The sequence below is a fragment of the Artemia franciscana genome, chromosome 15 (genome assembly GCF_032884065.1).
Source record: "Artemia franciscana chromosome 15, ASM3288406v1, whole genome shotgun sequence".
Classification (NCBI taxonomy): Eukaryota; Metazoa; Arthropoda; class Branchiopoda; order Anostraca; family Artemiidae; genus Artemia; species Artemia franciscana.
In genome coordinates this window covers 19,947,973-19,967,062 of record NC_088877.1, presented here as the reverse complement: position 1 = coordinate 19,967,062, position 19,090 = coordinate 19,947,973, and the positions used below count along the sequence as shown (strand labels likewise).

At 33.7% G+C, this 19,090-nt stretch overlaps 1 protein-coding gene across 6 annotated transcripts in view; it reads left to right on the top strand.

Annotated features, from left to right (window-relative positions):
* The window catches only part of LOC136036155 (oxysterol-binding protein 1-like), a 98,893-nt gene that overhangs the window by 55,746 nt on the left and 24,057 nt on the right, over positions 1–19,090 (top strand). For 4 of the 6 annotated variants that reach the window (XR_010619644.1, XM_065718208.1, XM_065718205.1 and 1 more), the window contains 2 exons: positions 1,398–1,508; positions 11,506–11,616. Coding sequence is in view for 5 of the 6 variants with exons in the window: in XM_065718208.1 (XP_065574280.1) it covers positions 1,398–1,508; positions 11,506–11,616 (222 nt within the window). In the remaining variant the exon portion in view is untranslated. The remainder of the gene's footprint in view (positions 1–1,397; positions 1,509–11,505; positions 11,617–19,090) is intronic. The other 2 variants (XM_065718207.1, XM_065718209.1) reach the window with 2 other exon arrangements.

The following is a 19,090-nucleotide window of genomic DNA, read 5'->3' as shown; positions in this document are numbered from 1 at the left end:
TCCTATATATCCTTACGTTCATACACAAAAAAGAGACGAATGGATAGAAAAAGAATTGATGCTCTCTAATATTCGATTAAGCCTAACTTCTTCTTTTTATCTGCTCCTTCTAAAATTCAGGTCTGTTTCTTTGTATTGAAGATTGACTCGAAAAGATAAAGCTCACAAAGCAGAAGAAACTTCTTTTACTCCTACCCACTGTTACATACTCAGTTTTGTACCTAACAATACACAGTTAGATAACAAAATTAACACTCGCTCGATCCTTCTAGGGATCTACGCATACAGATATTGATTATCTGATAGTACAGATTGAAAATCGTTGTAATTTTACATTTTAAATGAGGCGCTACTTGGCTACCTTTCTGCTATAAGGGTGACAGAAGGGAGGACTAAGTGGAGCTTTCAGATGAAATAGGGACTTAGTTCATTTTGCACCAAGTCTGGGCTTGGCTTGTTTTTGCCAACAATTGTTGTCCAATTTTGTTTTCAAGTACCCTGAATTCGAACGAAATTTCTAGCCGTGGTAGATGGCATGAATTCAGATCCGTGCGACAACGCTCCTTTCTTAGATCTCTAAGTTTTGCTTTTTTTTCTCTAAGATGTTTTGCTGGTTGGGCCAGGGAAACGTTGCCCGTTTTGAACGTTTTTGATTTGTGTCTATCTTTAGTTTGAAACTGGCATCTTGAGATTTCTTGCTAGAATTGTCTACAAAGAAAAGAAAGTTTTGCAGAACAGCTCCATAGACCTCTGTGAGATAAAATGTGAAACTGAGCTTCACCTCATAACTTTAGGCTATGGTGTAAGGAAAATCGAAAACCCCCCTTCTTAAATTCGGGCAAGAATGGTATGCAGCTTTCCAAGATGCATTGTCATATTCACAAATCTGGACTAATGTCCACATTTTGCGTGAAAACTGCAAGGATTTGGAGTTAAAACTTTTTTCTAATAAACCAAAATTAGTGATATCGAAAAAATTTAAAGTGAAATTTGAAACAGAAATGTTGTAGAAATGAAGATAAATATTTACATAATGGAAGCTATAAAATATATTATATAAGAAAAAAGAGATTTTTATCGATACAAAATATCTTCAAAGTGAAAGCTTTGATTACCAAAAATAAGAATTTATTTACTAGAATCAGGTATTTACGCAGTTTACATAGGGTTCCCACTTTCCCCACAAAATGTCAACGTTTTTAGAAATCTGTGTGCAGTTTTCTACATTTCCACTTAAAATCATTTTTTTTTCGTATTGTTCCTATCCGGTCCTCATTCACTCCTTCTCTTCTAAATATGACTCTCTGAAATTGATCCTGTGGAAACTTTTGTTTTGAATTTTTGAAAGAACAACTGGACAGATTATTTTACGTATTTCTAATATTTATGGATTTCAGGCATCAGAAGGACGTGGAACTGGAGTCGAGAACAAAGGAGAATCGAGCTCTGATTATGAAGAAGGGGATGCTACAATCAGTGTAATTCCCCGAAGAAACAAATCACCAATTGTAAGTTATATTTTTATTTCTGTCTGTCCTGCTTCTCCGCTTTTTATCTCTCTGTTTTAATATGTCCACTTAACTTTGTACTCCAATCCAGGGATGTCAGTATTGGCCTAAATAGTTTTGAGTTCGTATAGTGACTAAGCACCCAGTTATAAGAAATCCCCATTCACTATAAAATGTTTGTGAACTATTTGTTTCAGTGTTGACTCTCTTCATCTTTTGCTTTAGTGCAGCAGTACTGGTTTTGCAAAAAAAAGCTCTAATATCTTCCTGAAGAAATATCCAGTTTCTGTTGTCAGAGTCGAGATGATGAGTTATTGGTCTTATACGAAAAAAGAAAAAAAAAAGTGTTTTTATTATTATATTTAAGTTTTTGGTGGAATATGAGGCTTTTGAGTCAGTCTTGGGGGTGGGAAAAATAGCAAATTAAGTTGGGGAAACACAATGTAATTGGTCGGTCGAAGATACAAATAACGTGCAATTTTTATGTTTTGGGTTTTTTTGTTGGGGGGGGGGAGGTTGGTTCAATCCTGGGAAACAACTTGACTTTTCATCTCGAAATCTTCAAATGTTTACTATTTTCTCTACATGCTCGCATAATTTGCATAGTCCAAGAATTTTCCTTCTCTAAGAAATGAGCTTTCTATCAATATAATGAATTTCTGCGCACATGACTGTGTAATAAATTAAACCCATATAAGATTTGCGTGTTGTTTTGTTGATTCCATAGTCCCTGTATCTGTTTAGAAGGTGGGAAAAACTCCTATCTTAAGGTTATTGAAGGGTTACGAGACATCCTCTCTGTAGCTGCCTTCATGATTTCTCCTACTTATACTGCCCCATTTTGTAAGACACCAAATCTTATGGTAGCAAAACTATTGAGGAATTGTTCTTGTGTACATCCAGCAGTAAAGAAATCCAATAGATAATGAACAGTTTAAAATGAATATTCGCGTAGTAGAATAGTTTAAAGAGAACATTGGGTTTGCATCCTAAAAGAGGGATATCCCTTCTCTCAGTAAGCCAGCACCAATGATACAAATGGAATTTTCATGTATTATTCCATATTTAAGAGCTGTTGAAAAGAAGAATGGTCTTAGACGATTTGTCCAATTCGTTGTTATGTGTTGCACAAACGGAAAAGGGGAGATGAGAAAGCTGTACAAAATACAAACAACAATAATCTAATGATTTGAAGTGCTCGGGTTATATACATGACCTGTAAAGACGGCCATTTGGATAGTTTCAAAAACTATGGACGTGAGATAATTCTTTTTCTAAACATTTGTCCTGGTCGACGCTATTTTCAGCTCTAGTCAATTCAACTATCGCACCAATATGCAAAACTATCCAGTCGAGTGGAAACTAGACTGAAGTTTTTCTTGTGTTACCTATAGCTTATAAATCAAAAACTAATTTTTTGGTCACCTCATATATCAAAACACAAAACTGGTCACTATTTAACAATAATAATAAAAATTTGGCTTGTTTGGAAAGAATTTACAGAATTGAAGCTTTTATTACCGTTTGGTTATGGAAGTGTTGACGATATATTTTTTTTAAATAATTAAGATATTTCAGTAAAACAAAAAGAAAAGAAAGGAAAATTATACAATCGTAATGAAAGTTCTTAAGCTGAACTGGCCAGACATGACAATAAACAATCAATAGAGATAAAACCCTACCAAAAGAAAACTTCAAACGAAACGACGGGCAGTAGAATTAAAAGACTAAAAAAACGCGGATATTTCGCCTGTATAAAACAAGGCGTCTTCAGCACAAGATAGAAAATTAAAATAAAACTAATCTAAAAACATATAAAAAACCACCACCAGATATAATAAATACAATTGTCGCTACTTATCCACGTAGGGAAAAGCAGCTATTCGAGTTACTTCAATGAGAATCAAAGAGCAACTGAGGAAAAATTTATGAAAATTGAAACTTAGTTAATTATTCTGTTGCAAAATAATCCTCTTGTAAGCTAACATTGAAGCAACTCTTTTTGGTCTAGTGGGTAATCTTGTCCCCTGGTGATTGTGTAAAATTTTAATTCCCCCATCGACTATTGGTTCATTTTTTTAAAGTATATCATAAATTGGGTCAATATTTAAACTCCCTGAGTCTCTATTTATTGAAATATTAGCAAATATATGTTTTTTAATTTTTATAGCTTCCTTCGCCCACTGAGAAAAACCTCTATCATTAGAAATAGCTTTAGCCTCATCAAATTGTATAAAATGTTCAGGATAAAAGAAAGTATGTTCAGCTAGAGCCGAAACAAAAGTTTCGAGAGACTTTCTTAGTTGTAGGGTTTTTTCCATTGAGTTGCGATGCTCAATAAATCTTTCAGTAAATTGTTAGTGAGTTCTACCAATATAAAACTTTCCACAGGAACAAGGAATTTTATATACCCCACTAACTAAATCTCCCCGGGTTAAATCCTTCCCAGAATTAAGAAAACTACCTAATGGTCTCACTGATTGGAAACAAGTATTAATGTTATGTTTACCTAAAATTCTTTTAAGCATCTCCCCCAAAGTAGGTACATAAGGTAAAGAAATGAAAGGTTTCGGTAAATTTAATTCTGTGCAGTTTGAAACCCCAATAACCCTATTGTTGTGTTTAATGCGTCTATTTTTATTATTTTATCAATGAATTTAATCGGGTAGCTATTACAAAATAAAACATCCCTCAAATATAACAATTCAGAATCTAAAAACTCCCGGGAACAAATTCTGAAAGCTCTATCCACCAGTGCAGTCACAACCCCTCGTTTCACTGAGATAGGGTGGCAAGAGTGAAAGTTCAAATACCTATCACTGTGGTTAGGCTTTCTATAAACTGAAAAAAGTAAATGAAACTCACTTTTAATCAGTAAGATATCCAGAAAAGGTAGTTTATCACTTTCTTCAAACTCCACTGTAAATTTTACGTTTTTGTCAAAACTATTTAAATGTTTATGGAAAAGGTCTAAAGACTCTAAACCGTGTTTCCAAATGCAGACCACATCATCCATGAATCTGCCCCAGAAACAAGGAGAGAGCCTAAAACTGTGTATGGCGGAAGTTTCAATAGATTCCATGAAGAGATTTGTCAACAGAGGGGAGAGAGATGCCCCCATAGCCAAACCAAACACCTGTTTATAAAATTCATCTCTAAAACCAAAATAAAGAGAATGTTCATTTGCAAGAATAACCAATTTCATAATGACTTCAATCTCCAAACTCGTATCATCTTGTATCAAATCAGAGTGCTTTTGTAATTTAATCCTTAATATATCCTCGCACTTTTTCACGTTACAATTTGAATACATGGACACTACATCAAAACTACAGAGAATTGAATTCTCCTCCAGTTTGAAATTTTTTAACTTATTAGTAAGATCAGTGGAATTTTGTATATATGATTTTTGTGTTCCTAAGAGTGGACGCAATGCCACCGACAACCACTTTCCTAATTTTGCCACTGGTGATGAAAAAGTTGATACAATTGGACGGAGGGGGGCTCCCGTCTTATGAATTTTGGGTAGACCATAGATCTTTCGTACGGAACAAGCTCTTGGATAAAATTTATTATAAAATTGTGGGGTAATGTGTAAATTATTTTTCAGGGACTCCAATTCCTTTCTAATCGATTTTACATATTTATCCGTAGGATTGAAATCCAATTTCTTGTAAAAATTGGTACCTGAAATGGTTGTATTCATTTTACGATCATAATTATCGGTGTCCATAGTTACAATAGTATTGCCTTTATCTGCCCTAGTGATAGTAAGGGTCTTATCCTTTTTCAAATCAGAAAGTATTTTAATGTCATTTTTTGTTATATCATTATCAATTTGTTTCTTGTTAAAAGTCTTAAGTTTCCTTACGATTTCAGCTCTAAGTTCTTGAGGAGCTTCGACTTTATCAATAGAAGCCATAATTCCTGACTCTACCTTAGAAATTATTTTTGAATAAGAAATTGGGGTTGGGTAACAGAATCTAAAACCCTTCGACAAAACTGCCTCTTGTTGACTACTAAGAGTTTTAGACGACAAATTCTTAGTGGCAGGACCCAGACAAAAACGAGGATAAAAAGTATCCGAATTTTGGAACTTTTCAAACAAAAGGCTATTGAACTTGTCGACCAAACAAACCTTTGACAAATGGGAATCATGGTGGAAAGATCTAACGGTCATTTCCTTAATCCTCAGAAAAATGTCAAATGGAAGGTTATTCCTCAAAAACTTTTTGACAAAATTTAAGTCTTTAGACAACTTAAAACGTCTTTGTTTTTGCTCGGAAGTCATGTGATTTAAAGCCATGAGGCTTAATTTGTTTTTTAATTTTGATTCATTTCCAGTACCAAAATGGGTATTGATTCGAAAAGATTTAGGAATCACTGATTCCTTCTTGCAATTTTCTAAGAAAATTTGCTGATTTAACAAATTTGCATGTTTTTTAACCAAAGAAAAATAATAATTGACAGAAGCGGCTAATTGCTACCCGTAAGCTTGACGAATGAAAGTTCTTAAGCCGAACTGGCCAGACATGACGATGAATAATCAAGAGAGATAAAACTTTACAAAAAGAAAACTTCAAACGAGACGATGGCCAGTAGAATTAAAAGACCAAAACAACGCGCATATTTCGCCTGCATAAAACGAGGCGTCTTCAGCACCAGATAGAAAATTAAAAGAAAACTAATCTAAAAACAAATAAAAAACCACCACCAAATATAATAAATACAATTGTCGCTACTTATCCACGTAGGGAAAAGCAGCTATTCGAATTGCTTCAATGAGAATCAAAGAGCAACTGAGGAAAAATTTATGAAAATTGAAACTCAGTTAACTATTCTGTTGCGAAATAATCTTCTTGTAAGCTAACATTGAAGCAACTCTTTTTGGTCTAGTGGGTAATCGTGTCCCCTGGTGATTGTGTAAAATTTTAATTCCCCCATCGACTATTGGTTCAACCATTTTCGACAACCACGAAAGTGGTTGTCGGTGGCATTGCATCCACTCTTAGGAACACAAAAATCATATATACAAAATTCCACTGATCTTACTAATAAGCTAAAAAATTTCACACTGGAGGAGAATTCAATTCTCGGTAGTTTTGATGTAGTGTCCATGTATTCAAATTGTAACGTGAAAAAGTGTGAGGATATATTAAGGATTAAATTACAAAAGCACTTTGATTTGATACAAGATGATATGAGCTTGGAGATTGAAGTCATTATGAAATTGGTTATTCTTGCAAATGAACATTCTCTTTATTTTGGTTTTAGAGGTGAATTTTATAAACAGGTGTTTGTTTTGGCTATGGGGGCATCTCTCTCTCCCTCTGTTGGGAAATCTCTTCATGGAATCTATTGAAACTTCCGCCATACACAGTTTTAGGCTCTCTCCTTATTTCTGGGGCAGATTTATCGATGATGTGGTCTGCATTTGGAAACACGGTTTAGAGTCTTTAGACCATCTCCATAAACATTTAAATAGTTTTGACAAAAACGTAAAATTTACAGTGGAGTTTGAAGAAAGTGATAAACTACCTTTTCTGGATATCTTACTGATTAAAATGAGTTCCATTTACTTTTTTCAGTTTATAGAAAGCCAACCCACAGTGATAGGTATTTGAACTTTCACTCTTGCCACCCTATCTCAGTGAAACGAGGGGTTGTGATTGCACTGGTGGATAGAGCTTTCAGAATTTGTTCCCGGGAGTTTTTAGATTCTGAATTGTTATATTTGAGGGATGTTTTATTTTGTAATAGCTACTCGATTAAACTCATTGATAAAATAATAAAAAATAGACTTATTAAACACAACAATAGGGTTATTGGGTTTTCAAAGTAGCGACAATTGGGATAAGTAGCGACAATTGTATTTATTATATTTGGTGGTGGTTTTTATTTGTTTTTAGATTAGTTTTCTTTTAATTTTCTATCTTGTGCTGAAGACGCCTTGTTTTATACAGGCGAAATATCCGCTTTGTTTTAGTCTTTTAATTCTACTGGCTGTCGTTTCGTTTGAAGTTTTCTTTTTGTAGAGTTTTATCTCTCTTGATTGTTTATTGCAATCGTAATATACGCACCGTCTATAGTAATATACGCTACCGTCTTGGATCTAGTTTGATTCATATTAAAACGCAGAGGAACAAACTTAGGGTTGATCAAAAAGTGGAAAATTAAAGGAAACAAAACAAAAATGTGCTAAATTTTTTGAATTATGGAACTTTTAAGTTCTATTGCAAAGAAAGAAAAAAGACTGGAATCTTATATCATCTATGCTTAAATCTATGCATCTATTCATAAATCAATCTATGCTTAAATATTGCTATTCTTTGATCTATATTTAAATTCTAGGAAATATTTTAACTTATTAGACGATTTATAGATGTAAATTTTTCATGCTTCTGTGAAAATATACCTTGTTTTAAAACCTACCTGTCGTTTTATCCTTTTTTTTTTTGTAATTTGACAGCAATCATTAGCATGTTTAATAAGGAGAAAATAATTTATACAAGTCTCATTGAAGAAGAAGAATAAAAACGAAATGGATTCTGTTTTGTTTAACAGTTTGATTTTAAAAGCAATCCCTTAATACTAGAAATGTGCGTACTATAGGGACCAGTGCTTTATATGTCTCTTGGAAGGATTTTCTAAAGCTCTATTACTTTCCTCCCATTTGTTTGTTGGTAAAGATTTGCCATTCCATTTACTCTGTTTCCAATCAACATAGAATATCGGCTAATGTCCTCTCTCATCGATTCTTTGCACTTTTCTCTATCCCCTCCTATTTTGAATCTGAAGGTTTGGAAACTTGTTTCATTTTCACTCAGTCTTCGTTGGACCGTCTTGCTCCCCAGTGTCTCATTTGTTATGTAGTTTTTGTTGACGGAAATGCAGTTTGATTTTGGCCCATCTTGTGCAGGTCTGAGGGGTTCGTTTTCGAAATCTCGATCCTGTCGGAGTGTTCATCGGATTGGAAAGAGATTAGTGATCCGAGGAGTAAGTTTTAATAGTTCCCAAGAAACTTTGCTCTTTCCGTCGGAAGGGTGTCATACATTTACAATTATATAAATTTCTATACATCTGTGGAATATCCTGATCCATCTTTTCTTCGTTGACAGGCTCTTTTTGAAACTATTCGTTAAATTAAAGGCAATGGCTTTGCGTCGCACCTTAAATATAAAAGTCGTATTTGACCATGTAATAAATTTTACGGGAACACGAAGCTTCATTTAGTATATGATACACACATCAGAGTTGTCAGACCGGGTGAGCGCGTTTGCACCATTTGGCTGCTTTTTGAGGCGGTTGCTCATTGAATTTTTCAAATCGGTGCATTTTATGGGGGAGGGCTTCGTTCATTCGGTGCGTTTTCACTAGAAATATGGCACTTTCAGAAAATCAGCAAAACTAGTATAGGTCTAGGGATCGAGCAGTACATAAGGAAAAGTGTTAAGACAACAATACTTACTTCATAATATGCAGAATAATCCTAGTTAACACACTTTGCTGGGGGAGAACCTTTATCTTTACTTCTTTCACTGTTGTACATTTTTTTTTTTTTTTTTTTTTTTTTTTTTTTTTTTTTTTTTTTTTATACAAAATTCAGAAAAAATGAACATGGTTTCAACTGCATTTTTCCGTTTTCAGATAATCTATATATGTAATTAAACATTATCAGTATCATTCAATAATTTTCCAAAAAAATAATAATAGACAAATACTGATAAATTAGATTAGGTTAGATTTGTTTGATGGCGGTTGGTGTTTATTTATAACGATTTTCCAGACAAATAGAAACAGATATTTAAAAATGTGATAGAAAAACCGGAATTACTGGGAAAATAGTGAAAATAGTTCTCCCCCTGCAAAATATACTAAATAGGAATATTCTACATATTATGAAGAAAAGAATTGTTTTCTTAACATGTTTCCTTATGTACTGCTTGAACCTTATGCTTATACTGACATCTTTAAAAACGGTGCTCTCATTCATATCTTGTTAGACTCCCACCACTAGCAATGTGTCTGGCCAGAACATCTGTGCCTAGGTAGCTCCCGTCCGCGCACATAATTCAGTTCTTGTCTGAAACAAGCTACTGCCAAGGATCTGCTTATAGAATCGTGAAATCCGTGGCTTCGATTTCAAGTTTTTTCAATCCGGAAGCTTTTTTTTTACCAAAATCATCATGTTTGACCTTAGAAGAAATATTCAAATTCATGTTTGACAATACTTCCGTATTTAAACATGTTCCTGGCCATAAACACATGCATCGGCATAGGCATAGAATTCTAGATAGACCTTTAGAATTCTGCTTGTCAAATCCTCTTTTTTGTATAGTATACTTTTAGTTTTAAGAACCAAGGGCCATATTTATGCAAGACCCAACTTGATTTTCTTAAATACCTTTCCTCTAGACAACATTTTTTCTGTTATTATTTTGTTTTCTTTTTTATTATTGTTCCCTTTAGTATATCTGGTATTGTTGTATTTATTAGAAAGATAATAATATGGAACAAAGAAGACGAATTGTCATGTGGTGGTGCAGTGGGTTTTGTGGTGGCCGACGCAAGGACTTTTGCAGTCCACAAGCGTCATTAATCCTATATATCCTTACGTTCATACACAAAAAAGAGACGAATGGATAGAAAAAGAATTGATGCTCTCTAATATTCGATTAAGCCTAACTTCTTCTTTTTATCTGCTCCTTCTAAAATTCAGGTCTGTTTCTTTGTATTGAAGATTGACTCGAAAAGATAAAGCTCACAAAGCAGAAGAAACTTCTTTTACTCCTACCCACTGTTACATACTCAGTTTTGTACCTAACAATACACAGTTAGATAACAAAATTAACACTCGCTCGATCCTTCTAGGGATCTACGCATACAGATATTGATTATCTGATAGTACAGATTGAAAATCGTTGTAATTTTACATTTTAAATGAGGCGCTACTTGGCTACCTTTCTGCTATAAGGGTGACAGAAGGGAGGACTAAGTGGAGCTTTCAGATGAAATAGGGACTTAGTTCATTTTGCACCAAGTCTGGGCTTGGCTTGTTTTTGCCAACAATTGTTGTCCAATTTTGTTTTCAAGTACCCTGAATTCGAACGAAATTTCCAGCCGTGGTAGATGGCATGAATTCAGATCCGTGCGACAACGCTCCTTTCTTAGATCTCTAAGTTTTGCTTTTTTTTTCTCTAAGATGTTTTGCTGGTTGGGCCAGGGAAACGTTGCCCGTTTTGAACGTTTTTGATTTGTGTCTATCTTTAGTTTGAAACTGGCATCTTGAGATTTCTTGCTAGAATTGTCTACAAAGAAAAGAAAGTTTTGCAGAACAGCTCCATAGACCTCTGTGAGATAAAATGTGAAACTGAGCTTCACCTCATAACTTTAGGCTATGGTGTAAGGAAAATCGAAAACCCCCCTTCTTAAATTCGGGCAAGAATGGTATGCAGCTTTCCAAGATGCATTGTCATATTCACAAATCTGGACTAATGTCCACATTTTGCGTGAAAACTGCAAGGATTTGGAGTTAAAACTTTTTTCTAATAAACCAAAATTAGTGATATCGAAAAAATTTAAAGTGAAATTTGAAACAGAAATGTTGTAGAAATGAAGATAAATATTTACATAATGGAAGCTATAAAATATATTATATAAGAAAAAAGAGATTTTTATCGATACAAAATATCTTCAAAGTGAAAGCTTTGATTACCAAAAATAAGAATTTATTTACTAGAAGCAGGTATTTACGCAGTTTACATAGGGTTCCCACTTTCCCCACAAAATGTCAACGTTTTTAGAAATCTGTGTGCAGTGTTCTACATTTCCACTTAAAATCATTTTTTTTTCGTATTGTTCCTATCCGGTCCTCATTCACTCCTTCTCTTCTAAATATGACTCTCTGAAATTGATCCTGTGGAAACTTTTGTTTTGAATTTTTGAAAGAACAACTGGACAGATTATTTTACGTATTTCTAATATTTATGGATTTCAGGCATCAGAAGGACGTGGAACTGGAGTCGAGAACGAAGAAGAATCGAGCTCTGATTATGAAGAAGGGGATGCTACAATCAGTGTAATTCCCCGAAGAAACAAATCACCAATTGTAAGTTATATTTTTATTTCTGTCTGTCCTGCTTCTCCGCTTTTTATCTCTCTGTTTTAATATGTCCACTTAACTTTGTACTCCAATCTAGGGATGTCAGTATTGGCCTAAATAGTTTTGAGTTCGTATAGTGACTAAGCACCCAGTTATAAGAAATCCCCATTCACTATAAAATGTTTGTGAACTATTTGTTTCAGTGTTGACTCTCTTCATCTTTTGCTTTAGTGCAGCAGTACTGGTTTTGCAAAAAAAAGCTCTAATATCTTCCTGAAGAAAAATCCAGTTTCTGTTGTCAGAGTCGAGATGATGAGTTATTGGTCTTATACGAAAAAAGAAAAAAAAAGTGTTTTTATTATTATATTTAAGTTTTTGGTGGAATATGAGGCTTTTGAGTCAGTCTTGGGGGTGGGAAAAATAGCAAATTAAGTTGGGGAAACACAATGTAATTGGTCGGTCGAAGATACAAATAACGTGCAATTTTTATGTTTTGGGTTTTTTTGTTGGGGGGGGGGGGGGAGGTTGGTTCAATCCTGGGAAACAACTTGACTTTTCATCTCGAAATCTTCAAATGTTTACTATTTTCTCTACATGCTCGCATAATTTGCATAGTCCAAGAATTTTCCTTCTCTAAGAAATGAGCTTTCTCTCAATATAATGAATTTCTGCGCACATGACTGTGTAATAAATTAAACCCATATAAGATTTGCGTGTTGTTTTGTTGATTCCATAGTCCCTGTAACTGTTTAGAAGGTGGGAAAAACTCCTATCTTAAGGTTATTGAAGGGTTACGAGACATCCTCTCTGTAGCTGCCTTCATGATTTCTCCTGCTTATACTGCCCCATTTTGTAAGACACCAAATCTTATAGTAGCAAAACTATTGAGGAATTGTTCTTGCGTACATCCAGCAGTAAAGAAATCCAATAGATAATGAACAGTTTAAAATGAATATTCGCGTAGTAGAATAGTTTAAAGAGAACATTGGGTTTGCATCCTAAAAGAGGGATATCCCTTCTCTCAGTAAGCCAGCACCAATGATACAAATGGAATTTTCATATATTATTCCATATTTAAGAGCTGTTGAAAAGAAGAATGGTCTTAGACGATTTGTCCAATTCGTTGTTATGTGTTGCACAAACGGAAAAGGGGAGATGAGAAAGCTGTACAAAATACAAACAACAATAATCTAATGATTTGAAGTGCTCGGGTTATATACATGACCTGTAAAGACGGCCATTTGGATAGTTTCAAAAACTATGGACGTGAGATAATTCTTTTTCTAAACATTTGTCCTGGTCGACGCTATTTTCAGCTCTAGTCAATTCAACTATCGCACCAATATGCAAAACTATCCAGTCGAGTGGAAACTAGACTGAAGTTTTTCTTGTGTTACCTATAGCTTATAAATCAAAAACTAATTTTTTGGTCACCTCATATATCAAAACACAAAACTGGTCACTATTTAACAATAATAATAAAAATTTGGCTTGTTTGGAAAGAATTTACAGAATTGAAGCTTTTATTACCGTTTGGTTATGGAAGTGTTGACGATATATTTTTTTTAAATAATTAAGATATTTCAGTAAAACAAAAAGAAAAGAAAGGAAAATTATACAATCGTAATGAAAGTTCTTAAGCTGAACTGGCCAGACATGACAATAAACAATCAATAGAGATAAAACCCTACCAAAAGAAAACTTCAAACGAAACGACGGGCAGTAGAATTAAAAGACTAAATAAACGCGGATATTTCGCCTGTATAAAACAAGGCGTCTTCAGCATAAGATAGAAAATTAAAATAAAACTAATCTAAAAACATATAAAAAACCACCACCAGATATAATAAATACAATTGTCGCTACTTATCCACGTAGGGAAAAGCAGCTATTCGAGTTACTTCAATGAGAATCAAAGAGCAACTGAGGAAAAATTTATGAAAATTGAAACTTAGTTAATTATTCTGTTGCAAAATAATCCTCTAGTAAGCTAACATTGAAGCAACTCTTTTTGGTCTAGTGGGTAATCTTTTCCCCTGGTGATTGTGTAAAATTTTAATTCCCCCATCGACTATTGGTTCATTTTTTTAAAGTATATCATAAATTGGGTCAATATTTAAACTCCCTGAGTCTCTATTTATTGAAATATTAGCAAATATATGTTTTTTAATTTCTATAGCTTCCTTCGCCCACTGAGAAAAACCTCTATCATTAGAAATAGCTTTAGCCTCATCAAATTGTATAAAATGTTCAGGATAAAAGAAAGTATGTTCAGCTAGAGCCGAAACAAAAGTTTCGAGAGACTTTCTTAGTTGTAGGGTTTTTTCCATTGAGTTGCAATGCTCAATAAATCTTTCAGTAAATTGTTAGTGAGTTCTACCAATATAAAACTTTCCACAGGAACAAGGAATTTTATATACCCCACTAACTAAATCTCCCCGGGTTAAATCCTTCCCAGAATTAAGAAAACTACCTAATGGTCTCACTGATTGGAAACAAGTATTAATGTTATGTTTACCTAAAATTCTTTTAAGCATCTCCCCCAAAGTAGGTACATAAGGTAAAGAAATGAAAGGTTTCGGTAAATTTAATTCTGTGCAGTTTGAAACCCCAATAACCCTATTGTTGTGTTTAATGCGTCTATTTTTATTATTTTATCAATGAATTTAATCGGGTAGCTATTACAAAATAAAACATCCCTCAAATATAACAATTCAGAATCTAAAAACTCCCGGGAACAAATTCTGAAAGCTCTATCCACCAGTGCAGTCACAACCCCTCGTTTCACTGAGATAGGGTGGCAAGAGTGAAAGTTCAAATACCTATCACTGTGGTTAGGCTTTCTATAAACTGAAAAAAGTAAATGAAACTCACTTTTAATCAGTAAGATATCCAGAAAAGGTAGTTTATCACTTTCTTCAAACTCCACTGTAAATTTTACGTTTTTGTCAAAACTATTTAAATGTTTATGGAAAAGGTCTAAAGACTCTAAACCGTGTTTCGAAATGCAGACCACATCATCCATGAATCTGCCCCAGAAACAAGGAGAGAGCCTAAAACTGTGTATGGCGGAAGTTTCAATAGATTCCATGAAGAGATTTGTCAACAGAGGGGAGAGAGATGCCCCCATAGCCAAACCAAACACCTGTTTATAAAATTCATCTCTAAAACCAAAATAAAGAGAATGTTCATTTGCAAGAATAACCAATTTCATAATGACTTCAATCTCCAAACTCGTATCATCTTGTATCAAATCAGAGTGCTTTTGTAATTTAATCCTTAATATATCCTCGCACTTTTTCACGTTACAATTTGAATACATGGACACTACATCAAAACTACAGAGAATTGAATTCTTCTCCAGTTTGAAATTTTTTAACTTATTAGTAAGATCAGTGGAATTTTGTATATATGATTTTTGTGTTCCTAAGAGTGGACGCAATGCCACCGACAACCACTTTCCTAATTTTGCCACTGGTGATGAAAAAGTTGATACAATTGGACGGAGGGGGCTCACGTCTTATGAATTTTGGGTAGACCATAGATCTTTCGTACGGAACAAGCTCTTGGATAAATTTATTATAAAATTGTGGGGTAATGTGTAAATTATTTTTCAGGGACTCCAATTCCTTTCTAATCGATTTTACATATTTATCCGTAGGATTGAAATCCAATTTCTTGTAAAAATTGGTACCTGAAATGGTTGTATTCATTTTACGATCATAATTATCGGTGTCCATAGTTACAATAGTATTGCCTTTATCTGCCCTAGTGATAGTAAGGGTCTTATCCTTTTTCAAATCAGAAAGTATTTTAATTTCATTTTTTGTTATATCATTATCAATTTGTTTCTTGTTAAAAGTCTTAAGTTTCCTTACGATTTCAGCTCTAAGTTCTTGAGGAGCTTCGACTTTATCAATAGAAGCCATAATTCCTGACTCTACCTTAGAAATTATTTTTGAATAAGAAATTGGGGTTGGGTAACAGAATCTAAAACCCTTCGACAAAACTGCCTCTTGTTGACTACTAAGAGTTTTAGACGACAAATTCTTAGGTGTAGGACCCAGACAAAAACAAGGATAAAAAGTATCCGAATTTTGGAACTTTTCAAACAAAAGGCTATTGAACTTGTCGACCAAACAAACCTTTGACAAATGGGAATCATGGTGGAAAGATCTAACGGTCATTTCCTTAATCCTCAGAAAAATGTCAAATGGAAGGTTATTCCTCAAAAACTTTTTGACAAAATTTAAGTCTTTAGACAACTTAAATCGTCTTTGTTTTTGCTCGGAAGTCATGTGATTTAAAGCCATGAGGCTTAATTTGTTTTTTAATTTTGATTCATTTCCAGTACCAAAATGGGTATTGATTCGAAAAGATTTAGGAATCACTGATTCCTTCTTGCAATTTTCTAAGAAAATTTGCTGATTTAACAAATTTGCATGTTTTTTAACCAAAGAAAAATAATAATTGACAGAAGCGGCTAATTGCTACCCGTAAGCTTGACGAATGAAAGTTCTTAAGCCGAACTGGCCAGACATGACGATAAATAATCAAGAGAGATAAAACTTTACAAAAAGAAAACTTCAAACGAGACGATGGCCAGTAGAATTAAAAGACCAAAACAACGCGCATATTTCGCCTGCATAAAACGAGGCGTCTTCAGCACAAGATAGAAAATTAAAAGAAAACTAATCTAAAAACAAATAAAAGACCACCACCAAATATAATAAATACAATTGTCGCTACTTATCCACGTAGGGAAAAGCAGCTATTCGATTTACTTCAATGAGAATCAAAGAGCAACTGAGGAAAAATTTATGAAAATTGAAACTCAGTTAACTATTCTGTTGCGAAATAATCTTCTTGTAAGCTAACATTGAAGCAACTCTTTTTGGTCTAGTGGGTAATCGTGTCCCCTGGTGATTGTGTAAAATTTTAATTCCCCCATCGACTATTGGTTCAACCATTTTCGACAACCACGAAAGTGGTTGTCGGTGGCATTGCATCCACTCTTAGGAACACAAAAATCATATATACAAAATTCCACTGATCTTACTAATAAGTTAAAAAATTTCACACTGGAGGAGAATTCAATTCTCGGTAGTTTTGATGTAGTGTCCATGTATTCAAATTGTAACGTGAAAAAGTGTGAGGATATATTAAGGATTAAATTACAAAAGCACTTTGATTTGATACAAGATGATATGAGCTTGGAGATTGAAGTCATTATGAAATTGGTTATTCTTGCAAATGAACATTCTCTTTATTTTGGTTTTAGAGGTGAATTTTATAAACAGGTGTTTGTTTTGGCTATGGGGGCATCTCTCTCTCCCTCTGTTGGGAAATCTCTTCATGGAATCTATTGAAACTTCCGCCATACACAGTTTTAGGCTCTCTCCTTATTTCTGGGGCAGATTTATCGATGATGTGGTCTGCATTTGGAAACACGGTTTAGAGTCTTTAGACCATCTCCATAAACATTTAAATAGTTTTGACAAAAACGTAAAATTTACAGTGGAGTTTGAAGAAAGTGATAAACTACCTTTTCTGGATATCTTACTGATTAAAATGAGTTCCATTTACTTTTTTCAGTTTATAGAAAGCCAACCCACAGTGATAGGTATTTGAACTTTCACTCTTGCCACCCTATCTCAGTGAAACGAGGGGTTGTGATTGCACTGGTGGATAGAGCTTTCAGAATTTGTTCCCGGGAGTTTTTAGATTCTGAATTGTTATATTTGAGGGATGTTTTATTTTGTAATAGCTACTCGATTAAACTCATTGATAAAATAATAAAAAATAGACTTATTAAACACAACAATAGGGTTATTGGGTTTTCAAAGTTCACAGAATTAAATTTACCGAAACGTTTCATTTCTTTACCTTATGTACCTACTTTGGGGGAGATGCTTAAAAGAATTTTAGGTAAACATAACATTAATACTTGTTTCCAATCAGTGAAACCATTAGGTAGTTTTCTTAATTCTGGAACGGATTTAACCCGGGGAGATTTAGTTAGTGGGGTATATAAAATTCCTTGTTCCTGTGGAAAGTTTTATACTGGTAGAATTCACCAACAATTTACTGAAAGATTTATTGGGCATCGCAACTCAATAGAAAAAACCCTACAACTAAGGAAGCCTCCCAAAACTTTTGTTTCGGCTCTAGCTGAACATATTTTCTTTTATCCTGAACATTTTATACAATTTGATGAGGTTACAGCTATTTCTAATGATAGAGGTTTTTCTCAGTGGGTGGGGGAGGCTATAGAAATTAAAAAACATATATTTGTTAATATTTCAATAAATAGAGACACAGGGAATTTAAATATTGACCCAATTTATGATATTCTTTTAAAAAATGAACCAATAGTCGATGGGGGAATTAAAATTTTACACAATCACCAGGGGACAAGATTACCCACTAGACCAAAAAGAGTTGCTTCAATGTTAGCTTACAAGAGGATTATTTTGCAACAGAATAATTAACTAAGTTTCAATTTTCATAAATTTTTCCTCAGTTGCTCTTTGATTCTCATTGAAGTAACTCGAATAGCTGCTTTTCCCTACGTGGATAAGTAGCGACAATTGTATTTATTATATTTGGTGGTGGTTTTTATTTGTTTTTAGATTAGTTTTCTTTTAATTTTCTATCTTGTGCTGAAGACGCCTTGTTTTATACAGGCGAAATATCCGCTTTGTTTTAGTCTTTTAATTCTACTGGCCGTCGTTTCGTTTGAAGTTTTCTTTTTGTAGAGTTTTATCTCTCTTGATTGTTTATTGCAATCGTAATATACGCACCGTCTATAGTAATATACGCTACCGTCTTGGATCTAGTTTGATTCATATTAAAACGCAGAGGAACAAACTTAGGGTTGATCAAAAAGTGGAAAATTAAAGGAAACAAAAACAAAAATGTGCTAAATTTTTTGAATTATGGAACTTTTAAGTTCTATTGCAAAGAAAGAAAAAAGACTGGAATCTTATATCATCTATGCTTAAATCTATGCATCTATTCATAAATCAATCTATGCTTAAATATTGCTATTCTTTGATCTATATTTAAATTCTAGGAAATATTTTAACTTATTAGACGATTTATAGATGTAAATTTTTCATGCTTCTGTGAAAATATACCTTGTTTTAAAACCTACCTGTCGTTTTATCCTTTTTTTTGTAGTTTGACAGCAATCATTAGCATGTTTAATAAGGAGAAAATAATTTATACAAGTCTCATTGAAGAAGAAGAATAAAAACGAAATGGATTCTGTTTTGTTTAACAGTTTGATTTTAAAAGCAATCCCTTAATACTAGAAATGTGCGTACTATAGGGACCAGTGCTTTATATGTCTCTTGGAAGGATTTTCTAAAGCTCTATTACTTTCCTCCCATTTGTTTGTTGGTAAAGATTTGCCATTCCATTTACTCTGTTTCCAATCAACATAGAATATCGGCTAATGTCCTCTCTCATCGATTCT